Source organism: Physeter macrocephalus, chromosome 16 (genome assembly GCF_002837175.3).
Source record: "Physeter macrocephalus isolate SW-GA chromosome 16, ASM283717v5, whole genome shotgun sequence".
Lineage (NCBI taxonomy): Eukaryota > Metazoa > Chordata > Mammalia > Artiodactyla > Physeteridae > Physeter > Physeter macrocephalus.
The window spans coordinates 103,867,090-103,888,744 of record NC_041229.1 but is presented as its reverse complement, the minus strand read 5'-3'; the positions used below and the strand labels follow the sequence as shown (position 1 = coordinate 103,888,744).

Below are 21,655 nucleotides of genomic sequence, written 5' to 3'. Positions count from 1 at the left end.
CAGGCTCAGCGGCCATGGCTCACGGGCCCAGCCGCTCCGCGGCATGTGGGATCCTCCCGGACCGGGGCGCGAACCCGGTTCCCCTGCATCGGCAGGCGGACGCGCAACCGCTGCGCCACCAGGGAAGCCCTGAAGTCTTTTATAACCTGTGTATTTGGTCTAAGTGCTGAAACATTAGAGCATTTTTTGTGACAGGTGTACTTGTAGGGTGGTTCACGTATGGGGGGTTAATAATCCTGTGAGTCATGGAGCATTTGGTTCGTGTTTGACTGTAGGTAACCAGTTGTCATCTAGGCTTCTATTTTAAGAAGACCTTTCACACCAGGAAGGCGTGATGATATTTCCTGCTGCACGGAACTTTGAGAGGAAGTAGCATCAAATGCCAGATCTTAGTTTCGTGGAGTGGTTTTTGTTTTGAAATGATTTTGTGGAATTTGTCAGGGTTCTTTTAAAATTAATTGCGATCGGGCTTCCCTGGTGGCGCAGTGGTTGGGAATCCACCTGCCAATGCAGGGGACACGGGTTCGAGCCCTGGTCCGGGAGGATCCCACATGCCACAGAGCAACTAAGCCCCTGCGCCACAACTACTGAGCCTGAACTCTAGGGCCTTCGAGCCACAGCTACTGAAGCCCATGTACCTAGAGCCCGTGCTCTGCAACAGGAGAGGCCACTGCAGTGAGAAGCCCGCGCACAGCAACGAAGACCCAACGCAGCCATAAATAAATAAATTAATTAAAAAATAAAAAGGGAAATCTCTTTAAAATATATATATAAATAAATAAATAAAATTAATTGCAATCAATATGCCAACTGTGACACAGTTTCTTTGACCCGTTTCTGGATCAACTAAAATTTTAGATTATCTGCTGTTTTACATCTTCCAGTTTTCTCCTCTTAATGATTAGTGCAGTTAATTGTATCGCTTCATTTGAGGCAGGTAATGAATTGACATTTATCAGTTTGGGGGGAAGTTACTTAGCATAGAATCACTAAGGCGTATCATCAAGAAATCCATTTAAATAAAGTTGCTAACTTTCAGTATGTTTCATAGTTTATTTTCATTAACTGTTTTTCCCTTATTGATGTACTTACAAATATTCCCTTTGCAATAATTTTTTAACTTTAAAATATTTCATGCCATTTGTTAATTTTATGTATATCTTGAAGCATTAAAAAATTTCATTATCTTCACTAGCAATTTAATGTTTTAAAAAATTATATTTTTGATAATATCAAGTTTTAATTGATTAAAAAACAGGTCAAAAACGAGATATGAGACAGGAGTTCTGACACCCCTGACAGGTGAAGAGTGAGCCGGTGTGGCTCTGTTTTAGGACACTGTGGCAGTAGGCATCAGGAAATTTTAAACTGGTCGAGTGCCCTTTGGTCCAGAGAGCCCAGCTTTAAAGGGTCTCCTCGGATCGTGCATAGAGATTGACATACAGGTATACATTTTGTAGAGTTGTGTGTAGAAGTAAAAAATAAAGAGAAAACTCTATCTTTAGCATTAGACAGTTGGTTAAACCATGCTGTATCTTTAAGGTGAAATTCCGTGCACGATTAAAAATGATGTTTTTAACGCTGAATTGACGGAAAATGCTCATAATATAAGTGGAAAAGGAACTTTGTAGAGCAGTATATTCACCATGATCCCAATTTTAATAAAAAGAAAGAAATTGGAAAAAGGAGCTTAGGAAAATGACAAGAAAAAATATATACTACAATGTTCAATGTGGTTATATTTGAATAATAGAATTTGGATAGGTAGTTGTCTTTTTTATTTTGGCGAGGGGTCTTTCAGATTCATGTACACACAACTTTTTGGAACCTGGCTTTTAAAATCTGAAAGTCAAACAATTTAATACACGTTAAAGCAGCCTACTTTAGTTGCTTCAACAACTGATAAACTTAATTGAGTTTGAAAAAATATGCCAGGTCACCCAGGTTCTTCGTCACTTGTGGTGTGTAGGTGATCTTGAATGTGCCACAGCACTACCAAGCAACTGCTTTGTGGCTCTGTTTTCACAAATTCATTTTCTTTAGCATATAAACCAGTTAGCCTTTTGGTTCTTCAGTTTGGAGTTGGTTCTTTGTTTTGTTTTTGCATGGTTTTTTTTTCAAATATCCTTTATGTTCTATGTGTGTTGTCATTTGATGAGTCACATTATTCTCAATTGTAAGTTAATTCTTGATAAGCTGTATATCAAGAGAAATTGAAATTATGATTTTTGCATCTGATCAGCAGTCTGTAAAAGCAGCTCTGTATTCTGCTCGTTATTCCATTGGTACTGTTTGAGGGACCTGTGGGGTGAGGATTAGGGACGCACACTCAGCTGGATCCCTAGGGGCCCTGGTTAGAATTCCCGCCAGCAGTGACTTCTCTTTTCAGTGTCCTACCTGCCATGGCTTGCTTACATATGTTGAATATGAAATAAATATGTTATTCTCATTTTATTTGATATTTTGCTTATGTGAGTAGCTCTGTGCCTCCTAAATTTAATTGTGACATGTATGTTTATTATAAAGATCTTCTGCCACATGATAAAAAAGGTTGAAGTTTCAGACTTCTTTGGAATCCTTGAGCGTTCCTGGGGTTTTACTTGGAAGGATATTCTTGACAAATCCCATGGTAAATTGGCTGTTGTATTTCTGCTGTCATTTCTGTGGCATATCTTCCCATCGTATCTTCTTCCTAGTCGTATTATTTAGCTCATAGGTGTCTTTTTTCTAGGTGGTTTCTGACAGTTTGGGTCATCTGTGACAATGACATTGTTTCATTTATTTTTGATTGTCACTTAAAAATCATCCATGTTTTACTCCTTCCCACTAGGGCCTGTTGGGTGAGCAGCTACAGGTAATACAAGAGATGAAGGATTTCCAGGTTGTGGCCTTGTTTGTGGCCAAGCCAGCCTGCTTTCCTTCTTTGGGACTCTGGGGATAAACTGAATCGAGTTACACAGCTTAGAACAGTAGTTCATCTGTTTGCTCTCGCCGTGGACTGAGCTTTCGAGAGTATTTGACAGGAAGGAAAACTAGGGCTTTTAACTGATGTCATGCCTGTCCTGTTGCTTGGTAGCCAGAAGCCCGTGCTGGCTGTGCCTGGATGTGGCAGGCCCTTGTGACAAGCCATGCACTTGGGGCGCGGGCCTGAGTGGAGGGGAAAGGAGAAGGCTGCCCTTCTGTCTCTGCGCCTTCCTGGTCCCTGTGTCTTCCTGAGCTGGGGTGGACAGCTAGCTTGCCTCCTGGGAAAGTAGGTCCTTATTCTTGCAGAGGTTCCCAGATGCCGTGATTGCTTTTCTTTAAATAAGCTGTTGAAAAATATTCTTTAAAATGACTTTTATTTACATCTGTGAAACGTTGTTTCTGTAGAAGCACATTCAAGTTCATTGGTGAAGAAAAATGAGATTTTTTTTCCTTTCTAAAAGCATTGAGATATAATTCACATATCACATAATTCACCTGCTTAAATTGTAGGATTCAGTGGTTTTTAGTATATGGGTTTTTTTTTTTTTTTTTTTTGGCTGTGCAGCATGTGGGATCTTAGGTCCCCCACCAGGGATTGAACCTGCATCCCCTGCATTGGAAGCTCAGAGTCTTAACCAGTGGACTGCCAGGGAAATCCCAGCATAGGGTTTTTAATATATCCACAGGTATGTGCAGCCATCACCACAATTTTAGAACAATTTCATACCTCAAAAGGAAACCCTGTCCCCTTTAGCCCCCTTCTGCCCTAGCCCTGGGCACCCACTCTGCAGATTTCCTCGTTCTGGACATTTCATATGAATGGAATCATTTAATATCTGGTCTTTTGTTCTGGCTTCTTTCACTGAGCATGTTTTTAAGGTTCATGCGTGTTGTAGCATGTGTCAGGACTTCATTCCTTTTTTAAAAATTGTGGTAAAACATGCATGGCATAAATTTTACTATTTTAGCCATATTTAAGTGTATAGTTTAGTGGCATTAAGTCGGTCACGTTGTTGTTCAACCATCACCACTGTCCATCGCAGGAATGTTTTCATCTTGCTAAAGTGAACCTCTGTGCCCATTAAACCGTAATTCCTCATCACTGCCGGTAACCCCTCTTTGAATTCATTAGCTCACTCCGAATCTGTTTTAGTTATTTTGTGTGTGTTTCCTGGAGTGAGGTATGTCCTTTTGAAGTCTAGCCCTGCTGACAGCTTGATTTTAGCCCTGTGAGACCTGTCTAGAGGCATCGGACCTCCAGAACTGTAAGATAATAAACGTGTGGTTTTTTTTTTTAATTAATTTATTTATTTTTGGCTGCGTTGGGTCTTCATTGCTGCATGTGGGCTTTCTCTAGTTGCAGCGAGCGGCGGCTGCTCTTCCTTGCGGTGCGCAGGCTTCTCATTGCCATGGCTTCTCTTGTTGCGGAGCACAGGCTCTAGGCGTGTGGGCTTCAGTAGTTGTGGCACGCAGGCTCAGTAGTTGTGGCTCGTGGGCTCTAGAGCTCAGGCTCAGTAGTTGTGGCGCACGGGCCTAGTTGCTCTGCGGCATGTGGGATCTTCCCGGACCAGGGCTCGAACCCGTGTCCCCCGCATTGGCAGGCAGACTCTTAACCACTGCGCCACCAGGGAAGCCCTGTGTGTTGTTTAAAGCCACGAAGTTTGTGGTCGTAAGTGACAGCAGCCACAGGCACAGAGACATTTGTCTTATGCAAGTTAGTACAGACCCGTCCTGACGTCGGGCTCCTGTGATGGATGGCGGTGCTCGCAGCACCGCTGTGTGTCTGGCATGGCACGTGGTGCCCTCCTGCTTGCGTCCCGTCTCTCAGCATGAGGGTTAAAAGCAAGGATTCTGGAGCCAGATGCCGTCTTCCATTGTGGCTCTGCCACTTTCTTGCTTTGTTTCCTCCTCTGTGCGATGGAGGCAGTACTGGCACTGCCCTGTAGGTTGTCGGGAGGATGGAATGACCCCACCCTTGTTGCACGCTCAGGACGTTGCAGCCCCAGGGCTCCGTGACCCTGAGGTCTTACAGTGACTAGATTTAAGTGCTGCTCCTTTGCAGAGGAGGGCATTTTTGAGGGTCACAGAGGTTTAGCAGCGTGCCCAAGATTATACAGCTAGTAAGTGCAGAACTAGGGTTTGAATCGGCTCCCTGGCTCTGAAGCCTGTGGCTTTTCTTTTACATGATGCCCTCCCCCAGGAAGAGGGAACTGTCCCTTGGGGAGCTTACAGTCTAAATTAGAGAGCCAAGGCTGACCACCAGCCTATTAGAGAACAATGTAAGATGGTCAGTTACCAAATGTAACAGGGAGGAGTTTGGAGAAGGGAGGTTCTGGGAGAGTGCCGTGGGTCATTGTCATTTTCAGAAAATCTCTATTGAGCATCCACCATCTGGGGCCACTGGGCATTGAGAATTGAAGTTAGATGTGACCCCTGTCTTCAGGAGCTAGCAGGGAAGACAGCAAAAGATTCTTGAGGAGGTTGGACTTTGAACTCGGTTTTAAACAGTAGGTTTTATTTTTTTATAAACTCTTTTTTTTTTTTTTTTTTTTGTGGTATGCGGGCCTTCCTCTGTTGTGGCCTCTCCCGTTGTGGAGCACAGGCTCCGGACGCGCAGGCTCAGCGGCCATGGCTCACGGGCCCAGCCGCTCCGCGGCATGTGGGATCCTCCCAGACCGGGGCGCGAACCCGGTTCCCCTGCATCGGCAGGCGGACGCGCAACCACTGCGCCACCAGGGAGGCCCTAAACTCATTTATTTTATTCATTTATTTTTGGCTGTGTTGGGTCTTTGTTGCTGTGTGCGGGCTTTCTCTAGATGCCATGAGCGAGGGCTACTCTTCGTTGCGGTGCGCGGGCTTTTCATTGTGGTGGCTTCTTCTCGTTGCGGAGCACGGGCTCTAGGCGCGCGGGCTTCAACAGTTGCGGCACGCAGGCTTCAGTAGTTGTGGCTCGCGGGCTGTAGAGCGCAGGCTCAGTAGTTGTGGCACACAGCCTTAGTTCCTCTGCGGCATGTGGGATCTTCCTGGACCAGGGCTCGAACCCGTGTCCTCTGCATTGGCAGGCTGATTCTTAACCACTGTGGGAAGCCCAGTAGGTAGTTTTTAGGTGGCAGAGAAGAGTGAGGAGTTTCCAGACTGGAAGAACAGGAGTAAGTGGGTGTGGTTACACCATATCAGTTACTACTAGGTTTAGCTGCTTATAACAGAGGACCCCAGAGTCACAGTGGTTAAACAGCATAGAAATTTATTTCCGTTGTGCATTAAAGAGGTCCAGGAGTAGCCAGGCTGAGCAGGCGTGCCAGCTTCACGGCTTGATGGGGATGCACACTCCTTTCAGCTAACCGCTCTGCTCTTCCTAGGATGTGGCCGTCAATCTCGTGATCTAAGAAGCTGCTAAAGCTCTGGCCCCGTGTGCTAGTTAGGATCCTAGCAAGAAAATGGAAACACCACTAGGTATTTCAGCAGCCATAGAGGATTTAATATAGGGAATTGGGTGAACAGGCGGTGGAGAACCAAAAAAGCAAAAAGGGGACACAGGTGATTAAAATAAGGAATACCAAGTGTGCAGGAAGCAGGCTCCTGGGGCTGGAGGACAAGGGAAGAGGTTGGGATGATCAGAACCTGGAAGCTGAGAGGAGGGGCCCACAGAGTTGGGATCCCGACCTCCAAGGAGAGGGCACTGCTTGGCTATTGCTGGGGACCCTGAGGCTGGTGCTGGGGTCGCCCAAAGAAGTGAGGACGGGAACGGGCGGGTTGCTGCCGCAGCACGCGGGCAGGAGCGGCAGGCAGACACGTCTGCCACCAGAACCTGATGAATGGGAGCAGCTGATAAAGGAGGTTTGCCATCGGCAGAGTCCCAGCCCAGCATCACAGCAGAACTGGAGTGGGAATTTGGAGCCCAGAGGCAGTAGCTTAGCCCTGACCCACCACTGTCTCCTCGGTCCACACAGCAGGATGGATGGGGAAGAGGGGGCAAGCGCGTGAGCATGTCTGACGTTGATTTCCCAAAAGCCACATAGACACTTCCTTGACATTTTGTTTGCCAGCATTTGGTCGCACAGGCCCGGCCAGCTGTAGAGGCAGCTGGTAAATAGAGTCCTGACGCAAGGCACGCTGCTGCCTGAGCGCAGCCCAGGTTCCCTAACCCAGGAGGGTGGGGAGCGTCCGCCACAGGGGTGGAACTTTGAGCATTTTTGTGGCACCGTTAATGCAGCAGCGTTAACAACCTCCAGATAAAAAGTTCTCCCTGTTACCTTTCTTCCGTACCCGAAGTGGACTCTGTCTCCTGGGCCGTTTTTTGACAGTGCTGGTCACTGCACGCTCAGGATCCCTGTCTGACTGGGCGTGTGATGATGCAGTTTAGGGTTGTATTTAGCCTCACTTTGGGGAACGTAGCTTCACTAGGACTGTCAGTGGATAGAACAGGGAAAGAGGCTGCTGGCTTCTGGGACTGGGGGATGTCGTTCTAGGAAGCTGTGGTCCACCTTGCTGATAACTTTTTCTCCACAAGTTGCGCCTATACTGCTGTGTGATATTGATGCATCTGACAGGCAGGTGTAGACTCAGGGTTTGCTGAAGCATCTGGTTCAGACATTGTCCCATGATTTTGAATTCTGTCTTACAGTTTTATGTCTGCTTTCTTCATTAGAGCAGAAGTTTCTCAAGGTCAGGGACCAGAGCCTGTTTCAGTTTTGTGTTACCCGAGCTTCCAGCGTGGTGCTTTGCTTACGTAATAGCTCCTTGCAGTTTACTGACTGGCTGTGAATAGGATTTGGGGGCTCTGAAGTCTACTACAGATCAGGTGCCTCTGGTCTCGAATTCCTGATTGTACAGTATTTTGTGTTCATTTAACTCCAATCCCTGCATTAACTAACCACCCTCTGCACCTAATCCTTTCCAGCCCAGGCAGGTGATTTGTCCCCAAGGCTATGCTTTCCTGTTTAAACGTCCCCTGTAACTTGTTGTTTGTCTTTGGTAGTCACAGTAGAAGGTTTAGGGTATTGAGAGCTCTGAGAGCTCCAGTAATTGTTAATTATTAGAGCTCTCAGAGCTCCAGTAATTATTAATGTTGCAAATTTTTTGAAAAGGCTGTTAGGCAAACCTGGTTGAGAAGGGGTGGATCTTTCCACTTCAAGTGGAAAGTCCTGTAGGGGATGGTTTAAGTATTGCCCCAAGAGTTTAACCTGGCAGTGATGGGTATATGATGGGAATTTTGGATCATCCATGAATGTGGGCTGAAAGGGAGGCATCTGGGATTTCCCCCCATTCCCAAGGCTGAAGAGGGTCTCCTCGCTCCTTGTCACTCTCTGAGGCAGATGCCACATGCAATAATAAAAACTCCCCCCATCGCTATCCTAGAAGAACAGATCTGGAATTTGCCTGTTTTTAATGTGACTCGTGGTATTGATCTGAGAACTGTGGAGTTAATCATTTATGTTGCTAGTATCCTGAGAGATTAAACGAAGACTTGGATGAGGACAGTTCTTGTGGGATGGATCCTGACTTCTCATCCACAAGCGATTTAGCTTGCTTTCAAAATACAGATACTTACGGTCCTCTTGTTTCTGACAGAGGTGGCCTCAGTAACATGCTGTTCCAGTGCTCCTTACCCGACACTCTGGCCACCGTTGGTGACGAGCCTCGGAAGGTGCTCCTGCGGCTGTATGGCGCAATTCTAAAGATGGTGAGTTCCTGGGCTGCTTGGGGATGGGAGGGGCCTGGTCACAGTTCTAATCCTCTTTCCTGATTACCTGGGGAGAGACTTAAAATATGTTAGTGCTGTTGTGAGAGCTATTTAAATATATTGCTTTTGCTTTAATTGGGCTGCACAACTTGGTTTTTTGTTTATAGTCGAAGTAAATTCTGTCTTTATTTACTATTTGTTAGTAAACTAGTACAGATAGGCCCAGCTTTATATCCAGGGGAAGTACGATGTTGGTTAAATCTTTAATAGTGCTGGATAATGCTTGGATTTTCCACACATTGAAATTTTCAGCTCAGACTTAGGTTGTAAAATTCGAGTGTGGGGAAAGCATCATCAAAAAGGGTTTACAGGGTAGTCCCAGTGGAAAAGTATGAGCTCAGTGAAGCCGAATTTATTAACTACCTCCCTTTGAGATTTCTTTAAAACTTTGAATTTGTTAGATTCCTAATCTTTCTAAATTTTTATATTACTTAAATAATTGAATCTTTCAGTTAAAGTACTTTATTTGTTGAATTGTCTTAACCAGTTATAGGATATCCCAAATGTCTGGATTAAAAAAAACCAAACAAACTATACCATGAATCTATCATTTTACTGACCACACATATAAATGTGTTTGTTTCTGTGGTAGAATTTTGATATCCATTTAAATCTTCCTTGGAAGGGCCCATTTTGATCTTCATGAAATGGAGAATAGTTTTCTGACTCAGTTTTTTTTTTTTTTTTAAACTAGTCTCTTTCAGCTCAGTCTAAAAAGCAGGTCATGTCCATATCTGTGAAGATTCGATTATATGTTTAGAAATATTAAAGTTAAAATTGGCACCCTGGACATTAACTCATTTTTAAAAATTGTCATGATGTGACTGAACCTTTTCATTGGGTAATTTTCCCTTAACCCTGTCCAGCTGTGAGAGTGGTCAGGGTCTGAGGTTAGGAACAAGCTAGCGTGTCTGAGGAAACCCGAGGCCACTTTGGCATTAGGTTCACGTGCTGACAGCCGACCCCGCCCCGACTGACAGTGTACAAGCAGAACAGGGTCTGTGCTTACCATGCAGTCCAGTTTTTTATTTAATCAAGTTGCAGTTTCAGAGCAGTTCTTGAACTGCCCAATTAATGTCCTTTTGGGACTTGTAATGAAATCAACCTTCAGCCATTTTTTTCTCTGAGGACTTTCTGTAACAGTTAAGTCCCACTTCTGCCCATTCGTTTCGTGTGCTTCCATTTAAGCAACACTTTAAAAATACTTTAATAACCAGCTGCTGGAATTGCATGCGATATGAAACTATTTAAATCTGATTTATGGAGCCTTTGTTTCTGTTTCAACTTAAATAGGAGCGTTTTCAGCGTGCACGGTGCGCTCCTCCTAGGCCGGGGGCAGGCCCTGTGCCCTGATTGCAGCAGAGCCCTGTGGAGGTGAGGGGATGCTCTGAGGCATGCTGTCCAGTGCGCTGGTCACCAGCCACGTGTGGCCCTCATAGGCCTGAAAAGTGTCAAGTGCAGCCAAGGAGTGGAGTTTTAAATTTTACGTAATTTTACTTAATTTAAATTGCAATGGTTACGTGGAGCTGGTGGCTGCTGCGTTGGCTGGCACGTGTGCCCTGTTAAGGACAGGTAACTTAGTAACAGCCGGCTGCAACGTAGGCCATGACCTCGCAGTTTTCTTTTCCCTCTGTCATGGCCTCTCCCGTTGCGGAGCACAGGCTCCGGACGCGCAGGCTCAGCGGCCATGGCTCACGGGCCCAGCCGCTCCGCGGCATGTGGGATCCTCCCAGACCGGGGCGCGAACCCGGTTCCCCTGCATCGGCAGGCGGACGCGCAACCACTGCGCCACCAGGGAGGCCCTAAACTCATTTATTTTATTCATTTATTTTTGGCTGTGTTGGGTCTTTGTTGCTGTGTGCGGGCTTTCTCTAGATGCCATGAGCGAGGGCTACTCTTCGTTGCGGTGCGCGGGCTTTTCATTGTGGTGGCTTCTTCTCGTTGCGGAGCACGGGCTCTAGGCGCGCGGGCTTCAACAGTTGCGGCACGCAGGCTTCAGTAGTTGTGGCTCGCGGGCTGTAGAGCGCAGGCTCAGTAGTTGTGGCACACAGCCTTAGTTCCTCTGCGGCATGTGGGATCTTCCTGGACCAGGGCTCGAACCCGTGTCCTCTGCATTGGCAGGCTGATTCTTAACCACTGTGGGAAGCCCAGTAGGTAGTTTTTAGGTGGCAGAGAAGAGTGAGGAGTTTCCAGACTGGAAGAACAGGAGTAAGTGGGTGTGGTTACACCATATCAGTTACTACTAGGTTTAGCTGCTTATAACAGAGGACCCCAGAGTCACAGTGGTTAAACAGCATAGAAATTTATTTCCGTTGTGCATTAAAGAGGTCCAGGAGTAGCCAGGCTGAGCAGGCGTGCCAGCTTCACGGCTTGATGGGGATGCACACTCCTTTCAGCTAACCGCTCTGCTCTTCCTAGGATGTGGCCGTCAATCTCGTGATCTAAGAAGCTGCTAAAGCTCTGGCCCCGTGTGCTAGTTAGGATCCTAGCAAGAAAATGGAAACACCACTAGGTATTTCAGCAGCCATAGAGGATTTAATATAGGGAATTGGGTGAACAGGCGGTGGAGAACCAAAAAAGCAAAAAGGGGACACAGGTGATTAAAATAAGGAATACCAAGTGTGCAGGAAGCAGGCTCCTGGGGCTGGAGGACAAGGGAAGAGGTTGGGATGATCAGAACCTGGAAGCTGAGAGGAGGGGCCCACAGAGTTGGGATCCCGACCTCCAAGGAGAGGGCACTGCTTGGCTATTGCTGGGGACCCTGAGGCTGGTGCTGGGGTCGCCCAAAGAAGTGAGGACGGGAACGGGCGGGTTGCTGCCGCAGCACGCGGGCAGGAGCGGCAGGCAGACACGTCTGCCACCAGAACCTGATGAATGGGAGCAGCTGATAAAGGAGGTTTGCCATCGGCAGAGTCCCAGCCCAGCATCACAGCAGAACTGGAGTGGGAATTTGGAGCCCAGAGGCAGTAGCTTAGCCCTGACCCACCACTGTCTCCTCGGTCCACACAGCAGGATGGATGGGGAAGAGGGGGCAAGCGCGTGAGCATGTCTGACGTTGATTTCCCAAAAGCCACATAGACACTTCCTTGACATTTTGTTTGCCAGCATTTGGTCGCACAGGCCCGGCCAGCTGTAGAGGCAGCTGGTAAATAGAGTCCTGACGCAAGGCACGCTGCTGCCTGAGCGCAGCCCAGGTTCCCTAACCCAGGAGGGTGGGGCGTGTCCGCCACAGGGGTGGAACTTTGAGCATTTTTGTGGCACCGTTAATGCAGCAGCGTTAACAACCTCCAGATAAAAAGTTCTCCCTGTTACCTTTCTTCCGTACCCGAAGTGGACTCTGTCTCCTGGGCCGTTTTTTGACAGTGCTGGTCACTGCACGCTCAGGATCCCTGTCTGACTGGGCGTGTGATGATGCAGTTTAGGGTTGTATTTAGCCTCACTTTGGGGAACGTAGCTTCACTAGGACTGTCAGTGGATAGAACAGGGAAAGAGGCTGCTGGCTTCTGGGACTGGGGGATGTCGTTCTAGGAAGCTGTGGTCCACCTTGCTGATAACTTTTTCTCCACAAGTTGCGCCTATACTGCTGTGTGATATTGATGCATCTGACAGGCAGGTGTAGACTCAGGGTTTGCTGAAGCATCTGGTTCAGACATTGTCCCATGATTTTGAATTCTGTCTTACAGTTTTATGTCTGCTTTCTTCATTAGAGCAGAAGTTTCTCAAGGTCAGGGACCAGAGCCTGTTTCAGTTTTGTGTTACCCGAGCTTCCAGCGTGGTGCTTTGCTTACGTAATAGCTCCTTGCAGTTTACTGACTGGCTGTGAATAGGATTTGGGGGCTCTGAAGTCTACTACAGATCAGGTGCCTCTGGTCTCGAATTCCTGATTGTACAGTATTTTGTGTTCATTTAACTCCAATCCCTGCATTAACTAACCACCCTCTGCACCTAATCCTTTCCAGCCCAGGCAGGTGATTTGTCCCCAAGGCTATGCTTTCCTGTTTAAACGTCCCCTGTAACTTGTTGTTTGTCTTTGGTAGTCACAGTAGAAGGTTTAGGGTATTGAGAGCTCTGAGAGCTCCAGTAATTGTTAATTATTAGAGCTCTCAGAGCTCCAGTAATTATTAATGTTGCAAATTTTTTGAAAAGGCTGTTAGGCAAACCTGGTTGAGAAGGGGTGGATCTTTCCACTTCAAGTGGAAAGTCCTGTAGGGGATGGTTTAAGTATTGCCCCAAGAGTTTAACCTGGCAGTGATGGGTATATGATGGGAATTTTGGATCATCCATGAATGTGGGCTGAAAGGGAGGCATCTGGGATTTCCCCCCATTCCCAAGGCTGAAGAGGGTCTCCTCGCTCCTTGTCACTCTCTGAGGCAGATGCCACATGCAATAATAAAAACTCCCCCCATCGCTATCCTAGAAGAACAGATCTGGAATTTGCCTGTTTTTAATGTGACTCGTGGTATTGATCTGAGAACTGTGGAGTTAATCATTTATGTTGCTAGTATCCTGAGAGATTAAACGAAGACTTGGATGAGGACAGTTCTTGTGGGATGGATCCTGACTTCTCATCCACAAGCGATTTAGCTTGCTTTCAAAATACAGATACTTACGGTCCTCTTGTTTCTGACAGAGGTGGCCTCAGTAACATGCTGTTCCAGTGCTCCTTACCCGACACTCTGGCCACCGTTGGTGACGAGCCTCGGAAGGTGCTCCTGCGGCTGTATGGCGCAATTCTAAAGATGGTGAGTTCCTGGGCTGCTTGGGGATGGGAGGGGCCTGGTCACAGTTCTAATCCTCTTTCCTGATTACCTGGGGAGAGACTTAAAATATGTTAGTGCTGTTGTGAGAGCTATTTAAATATATTGCTTTTGCTTTAATTGGGCTGCACAACTTGGTTTTTTGTTTATAGTCGAAGTAAATTCTGTCTTTATTTACTATTTGTTAGTAAACTAGTACAGATAGGCCCAGCTTTATATCCAGGGGAAGTACGATGTTGGTTAAATCTTTAATAGTGCTGGATAATGCTTGGATTTTCCACACATTGAAATTTTCAGCTCAGACTTAGGTTGTAAAATTCGAGTGTGGGGAAAGCATCATCAAAAAGGGTTTACAGGGTAGTCCCAGTGGAAAAGTATGAGCTCAGTGAAGCCGAATTTATTAACTACCTCCCTTTGAGATTCTTTAAAACTTTGAATTTGTTAGATTCCTAATCTTTCTAAATTTTTATATTACTTAAATAATTGAATCTTTCAGTTAAAGTACTTTATTTGTTGAATTGTCTTAACCAGTTATAGGATATCCCAAATGTCTGGATTAAAAAAAACCAAACAAACTATACCATGAATCTATCATTTTACTGACCACACATATAAATGTGTTTGTTTCTGTGGTAGAATTTTGATATCCATTTAAATCTTCCTTGGAAGGGCCCATTTTGATCTTCATGAAATGGAGAATAGTTTTCTGACTCAGTTTTTTTTTTTTTTTTAAACTAGTCTCTTTCAGCTCAGTCTAAAAAGCAGGTCATGTCCATATCTGTGAAGATTCGATTATATGTTTAGAAATATTAAAGTTAAAATTGGCACCCTGGACATTAACTCATTTTTAAAAATTGTCATGATGTGACTGAACCTTTTCATTGGGTAATTTTCCCTTAACCCTGTCCAGCTGTGAGAGTGGTCAGGGTCTGAGGTTAGGAACAAGCTAGCGTGTCTGAGGAAACCCGAGGCCACTTTGGCATTAGGTTCACGTGCTGACAGCCGACCCCGCCCCGACTGACAGTGTACAAGCAGAACAGGGTCTGTGCTTACCATGCAGTCCAGTTTTTTATTTAATCAAGTTGCAGTTTCAGAGCAGTTCTTGAACTGCCCAATTAATGTCCTTTTGGGACTTGTAATGAAATCAACCTTCAGCCATTTTTTTCTCTGAGGACTTTCTGTAACAGTTAAGTCCCACTTCTGCCCATTCGTTTCGTGTGCTTCCATTTAAGCAACACTTTAAAAATACTTTAATAACCAGCTGCTGGAATTGCATGCGATATGAAACTATTTAAATCTGATTTATGGAGCCTTTGTTTCTGTTTCAACTTAAATAGGAGCGTTTTCAGCGTGCACGGTGCGCTCCTCCTAGGCCGGGGGCAGGCCCTGTGCCCTGATTGCAGCAGAGCCCTGTGGAGGTGAGGGGATGCTCTGAGGCATGCTGTCCAGTGCGCTGGTCACCAGCCACGTGTGGCCCTCATAGGCCTGAAAAGTGTCAAGTGCAGCCAAGGAGTGGAGTTTTAAATTTTACGTAATTTTACTTAATTTAAATTGCAATGGTTACGTGGAGCTGGTGGCTGCTGCGTTGGCTGGCACGTGTGCCCTGTTAAGGACAGGTAACTTAGTAACAGCCGGCTGCAACGTAGGCCATGACCTCGCAGTTTTCTTTTCCCCTAATAAAGATTCACCATCCGTAGTTAATATTTTGTCCTTTTTGAACTTTTAGCAGTCTAGAATTATTATCTGATAGTACTTAAGTGCAATAGAAATGTCTGGAAATAGAATTTGTTTGAACAGAATTCGATGTCCCTATTTATTTTTCAGGGGAAAAAAAGACTGTTAGGTAACTCAGTAGAAAAATAGAGAAGAATTGAAGCCACTTAAACTAGAATTAACTTTTACCAAACGAATGGATCAGAGTATGTTTTACATGCAGTTAATGGGGGAGGAGGGGGCAGCACTCTAGATTTAGCTTCTCGATTCTATTTTTACTAGACTGTTAGTTTCCATTCCTGAAACTGCGTCTGCTGATGCAGAGTAGAAGCTGTGCTTGAAAGCACGTGGGTAGAAAGGGCAGCAAGTAGCTCACGAGATGGATCTGGAGCAAACGTCCGACAGTCTCACAACTGACTGACGACAGACTCATTTTTGTTAGAAAAAAGCTGTTCCTTTGCTCTATAGGTGGGACTCAATGTTTTCAACATAATTACTCAGTTGATTGAGTCCCTAGTTCAAGTACACTTTTTTGTTGAAGTTTGAACTTGGTAAAACCATGAAACCTACAGCCTCAGGTATTTTTGGTTCCCAAGTTCTTTGGGGTTTGGCAGGGGCACTCGCTGCCAGTTAGAGTTTTGGACATTAATGGCCATTGTAAACTGCTGGCCATTTGAATACTTTGGCAACATGAGGAGGGGAAGAAATTCAGGAACTCCGAATGGGAACTTCAGTTTAAGAGAGAAGGAAAGTGAGGGGCCGAGACTAAGCAGTCAGTAAGACTCGAGGCCGGCGGCAGTGCCATGCGCTTTACAAGTTGAGCTCTCATGGCACCGTGCCAGGGATTTCACCAAAAATGGCCAAAATTGATAGTAACTTGCCAGGATTTGCATTAATTAAGAGATGTGGCTGAGCAACTATGGAACCCCAATAATAAGTCACATTACTTTCATAAATGCATGGATTAAAGACAGAAATATCACGCAAATCAAACATTATGCTTTCCTTATTTTTGACTCTACTGAGAGGAAAGCACGCACACACATCCCTATACACGCATGTGCATTTGTACAAATGTAACTTGGTATTTCCTGAATTGGCCATATAAATGCAGTTGTCACATCCTTCAAGGTGGATGAGAATGAGCTCCTTCCCTGAAACATGTTAGTTGATGGCTGCACATAATGACAGCCTTAGGTATTTTCTCCGAATGTTTAGCTGTTTTGCTTAATTACATGATAGACTGGTTTAGTTTAGTATGTCCCTTCTTTCCCTTTCTCCTCCTCGTTCCAGCTTTGGAATGTTTTACCTCTGTGAGAATCAGATATTATGTAGGAGTGTTTTTTTGATTTACATTTACAGTCATTTACAAGTAAGTTGGTTTAAAATAATGAGATGCTTCTCGACTTCCTTCTTTTTCTTCATCTTGGTGTTGCGAGATGTCTGACTTCCTTTATTTCCATAGCAGCCCTGAAATGACTGCTCTCTGGTGCAGTTCACTAAGGGTTAAGTAGCAGAAGGCCAAGGTAAAACCTCCTGGCTGGGTTTAAGGCCCACAGTTCTGTCCCACAAACAGCTATCTCTGCCACCCCCCATTTCTGTATAAGATGAGACATAAGCAGACTTCCCAGCTGTACCCTGGAGGTTTTGTTTAGGATTGGTGTTAATTTTAGGGCGTATGGAAAGTCCTGTGTTGGACAAGGGGAAAAATGGGTCCTTTTGAGAATAAGACAAGGTAAGACACACACAGCTTCGAAAAACTGCCACACCACACGATCTTATTTGCAGGAGATTATTAAACATAAAAATATTGGTGTGATCTTAAAGCAATGAATGTCAGTAGAATTCAGTGTCTATTTCACATAGGCCAGCTTTAACTTTAATGACGAGGAGGTTATTCTCATATTAGCTGCATAGACGATGGAAACTGAATTCAACTATAAAATTACCCGTGACTAAAGCGGGTAGGATAGCTCGGTAGAAGTTTTGAGAAGTACTGGTTTAGCCTTTGCCATTGTGGAAAGAGATATAATTGCTAGAAGAGAGCTTGAAACGATAAAATTAGCTGTCAATGTAACTTGATTTTTTTCCTTTCTGGTACTGGGAAGGAACATGAGCTCTGCATCGTCCAGTAGCAGCCTTTTCCCAGAAGCAAGTTTGGCTGATTACAAATAACCAGTTTGCTTATTTATCATGAATTGTGGAAGACACAAATGTCAGTACGTATTGTTCTTTCAATGTAACCTGTGCCAGTTGGCGGAAGTCTCAGAGGGGGCTTTGTCCCTGCCTCGGTCAGAACAGTGACTGTGTCGAGCCAGTCCCTTCTCTGCATGAATGGAGAGATTTGGCCTCACCGTTTTGAACGGTCTCACAGGCATGAACGTTTATAATACACCAACGATCTCTCGAGTGCTGTCTGGGAAAATTTTGTTTATGTTCTTTGAGTAGTAGAAGGCTAATATTAGTGTTTGTTGAAGTACTAACCATAATTAAATGAAAGGCATCAAGGCACAACGCAGATATATATCAGTGACTCAAAAGAGTACCGTTTGGGACACGGTCTTTTTTGAATCCAGAAAACAAAATGTCTTCTTCCCTGTTTTCTCTTAACCCCAGTTTAATTAAAAATTCAGTCACGATAAATTACAGAGCAGCCTACAGATAGTTGGCAGTAAACTCTTGGCTACTGAGAAGCTGCCTGCCTGCAGCACTTCCCTCTGGAGCTGAGACGGCATGGCTGCCGCTCCTCCATGCAGAGCCCTGCTCGGTCCAGAGAGGCTGAGCACATGTCCCTGCTAACTGAACACAGTGCATTCGATTTTTTCTCTCATTGTATTAGGTCATCGTGACCTAATTTACTCTGCTTTTAAAAACTCGCCTTGTACGTGTTGAGCATGGTGTAATTATACCTATTTCTAAGGCAGCCAAAACCTCCCGCTCAGAAGTGAAACATGTTTCTAGTATTGCGTGTTCCCATTTGGTCTAACCTAGTATTTCTTCCATTAATACTCTCCAAAGATAGTTGCCAAATTACACCCTACAGTGGTACCACCTTCTGTACCTGCTTTGGTGCCTTCTTTTGATAACTAAATAAACCACAGATTACTGTGTCTAATTTTGACATATGCAAAGTGTCTTTGTCTTGCTGGTCTTAAATGTTTGGGCTTTAGAGCATGAAGCCAATACAGATTTCTGGTCCCTGGAACGCTGGTGTGACCGCAGCCCGCCCTCCTGGGAAGGAATGTCTTTGTGTTGGGTGGCGTGAAGGGCGCTGGGGGTAATGTACCACTTTAGCTGTATGTGCATGTGTTCTCTGCTGCAGGCTTGTCCATGCGATCGTGCCTGGAGCACTCTGGTTTCCAGGTGACAGACACGATTCACGGTATAGTATGAGTCCTCTGAAGTTGGAGCATTCTCTACAGCTTTAATTTCTTTCTTTTAGTTCTTGGTTTCAAGAAATGTTTTTTAAAAACAAAGTTGTAATGCTTATGTTAAGTAGCACCAGCTACAGTTTGTGCTTGCTTAAAGAGGTACAGTAGTTAAGATTTCAGAATGTTGAATATATCACTTGGGGTTTTTTGTTTTTTTGGGTTTTTTTTTTTGGTCCAAAGCAGATCAGACCCTTTCTTCTGTTTCCTCAGTAGAAAATGACAAACATTTCATAATTTTAGAAATTTATGGGCCTCAACTTGAAAATTCATTTGAAGTATTTAGCTGCTTCTTCCTTCATACCACTTTCAGCCTTAAGGAAATGCCACGTACATATTGATATGTTGGTTAGAGTTAGAAACTTCCTTTTCTGTCCTAATCATTTAGTGTCCTTCTCCCCCACCCTGTGCCTCTGTGAAGCTCAGCCGTGCTGATCTGACGTGGAAGGACACAGGCTGGAGAAGCGAAGGCGCTCTTCCTGGAGGCGTGTTGCTTACAAGTCAGCCCTTGGCGTGCTCATGCCGGAGGAACTCAGGAGCCTTTGGAGTCTGGGGGCCTCAGCTTACCCTGGATCAGACCTCAGTTTTGAGAAGGTCCTGAAAGGTGCCTTCTTTACCTGGACTTCCACTCACCCATCTTTCTCCTAGTTCATGTCTGCCTAGAGCCTCTTGGACATTCTAGTCTCCTCTTGATGTTCATCAAGGCATCCGATTTTGTGAAGTTCAGCAGGATCACATTGTCTTAGATTGGTCCTTGGGTAGATCGAACATACTCTAGAAAAATGTTAGAAATCATTTGTCCAGTAAAACGTTAGGAATCATTTGTCTGTTTAAATTCTCGTAATCCATATGTGTTCACTAGGTAATCACATAAGCTATACTTTAAATCATTGCATTGTCGTCTCACGTTTTAATGTGTTCTATAGAATATTTTCAGAAAATGCTGTAAGAAGCCATGAAAGCAGTAAATGTAGAATGTTTTCATAGAGATCAGGAAGCAGGAAGGTTAGGGTCCGTGATATTGGGAAGAAAACTTGAGAAAGAACCACCTGACTGCTGTGCATTCTAGGGAGTCAGGATTCTCACCCTTTCCTGCCCCAGCTTACCTGAGAGGTGGGACACAGTCCGATCGATCGTTAACAGGGATGGTGACAGGTGTGGCCCCCTCGTTGAGAACCTCTTCTCTCGTAGAGAGTCGACGTGGTCAGATAACCAGGGTGGATCTTAGAATCTTCAGAGCCACAGGCAGTAGAGTCAGGAAGCCCGAGTCACTCCAGGGCCAGACGAGCATCACAGCTACTGACCATTCAGGCTAGTGCAGCCCATCCTGTTACTCTCAGGATAAACACTGATAGTCTGGAGTCCCTCGGTACTCAACTCAGGAGGTTAATCTCAGGTTAGTGGAGAGATGGATGATTTTCCTAGACCAGATCTTAGATGCCCTAGAAGTTGAGTCTAGCTAACATTTGGATTATTCTTTCTTAATCACTCATTTATAGATCCCAAAGCACTTTATCAAGGCTGCAACCAACTTACTCCTGTTTTTTTCTTTTTTCTTTTTTCTTTTTTTTGCGGTACGCGGGCTTCTCACTGTTGTAGCCTCTCCCGTTGCGGAGCACAGGCTCCAGACGCGCAGGCTCAGCGGCCATGGCTCACGGGCCCAGCCGCTCTGCGGCATGTGGGATCTCCCCAGACCGGGGCACAAACCCGTGTCCCCTGCATCGGCAGGCGGACTCTCAACCACTGCGCCACCAGGGAAGCCCCACAAATGTGGTTTTATTAAAGTAGTTTAATCATAAAACTAGTTCCCTCAGCATTAGCAGAATCTTTTGTTAAGAACTGGCCAAGCGATGAGAGTTTATTTGGCTTAAACAAATTTAAAGAAATAAGCCTGTTATATTGTGGAACATCAGGTAACTTACTTTTTTTTCATAGTCTTCTTTAAAGTACGAAACCTCTAAAAGCCTCTAAATGCAATTTTGCCAGAAAAGTAACATTTGAAACCTTGTACCAAATATATTTATTGTAAAAGTAACATATACTTTTAAACACTTTTTAAAGTATAGGCATATGTAAAGTAAAAAGTCAGAATCCTCTTTGCTCTCATCTTACTGCCTCAGCTCAGGGGTCCCCAGCCTCTGGCCGCGAACCAGTACTGTTAGGAACCGGGCCGCACAGCAGGAGGTGGGCCCTGCCGCTCCCCGTCGCTCACATTACGCCTGAACCATCGCTCCCACCCCTGGTCCGTGGAAAAATCGTCTTCCGCGAAACCAGTCCCTGGTACCAAAGAGGTTGGGGACCGCTGGCCCTAGCTAATAGAGTTCAGGCTTTTAGGAACTTAGGTTTTAAATTTACAAGTGCTTGGTCAATCACAGATCTGTTTCCTCTTTTGAACTCTTCTATAACTTTAAAACAAAATATCAGCCACACCCCCTTTATTATTGTTACCACTTTAGCCTATTTGCTACAGCACAGCTAATGAATACATGAGTTATAGTGAATAATTGTAGATTCTCTTGAAAACTAAGCCCAAAATAGGAAGAAAAGAATGAGGAAGATGGGAGGAAGCCAGCGGCAGTATATTTTTATTACCATTGGGTGTCTTCTTTTTTTGTTTTTATGACATCTTTGTAGCATACGATTCACTTATTTAAGTGTACCATTCAGTGGTTTTTAGTATATTTACAGAGTTGGGCGTTGTCTTAAGCATGTGGGATACATTCTGACTTCTTGAAGCTTTAGCGTTTATTTTTAAAAACATTTTATTGTGGAGAATTTCAGATGCACACAAAAGTAGACCAGAAGAGCGTAATGAACCCCAGGTACCCAGTATCCATCTTTCTCTCTGACCAGCTTTCTTTCGTCTTTACCTTCATTCATTCTCCAGGGTTATTCCAGACATTGTACTATTTCTTCCATGACGGTTTCAGTCTGTACCTGTATAAGCTGATTTTAAAAAAACATGACTACATTAGTGTTCACATTAAAATTTTTTTTTTTTTTTCCCCCGGTACGCGGGCCTCTCACTGTTGTGGCCTCTCCCGTTGCGG

The 21,655-nt window shown here is 44.9% G+C and overlaps 1 protein-coding gene across 3 annotated transcripts in view; it reads left to right on the top strand.

The window, feature by feature from the left end:
• The window catches only part of CHKA (choline kinase alpha), a 70,888-nt gene that overhangs the window by 23,053 nt on the left and 26,180 nt on the right, over window positions 1–21,655 (top strand). For 2 of the 3 annotated variants that reach the window (XM_055091740.1, XM_055091739.1), the window contains exon 1: window positions 12,848–13,449. In XM_055091740.1, the coding sequence (XP_054947715.1) occupies window positions 13,258–13,449 (192 nt within the window). In that variant the 5' untranslated portion in view covers window positions 12,848–13,257. Of the gene's footprint in view, window positions 1–8,535; window positions 8,648–12,847; window positions 13,450–21,655 lie in introns of those variants that run through there. The other variant, XM_024133122.3, reaches the window with a different exon arrangement.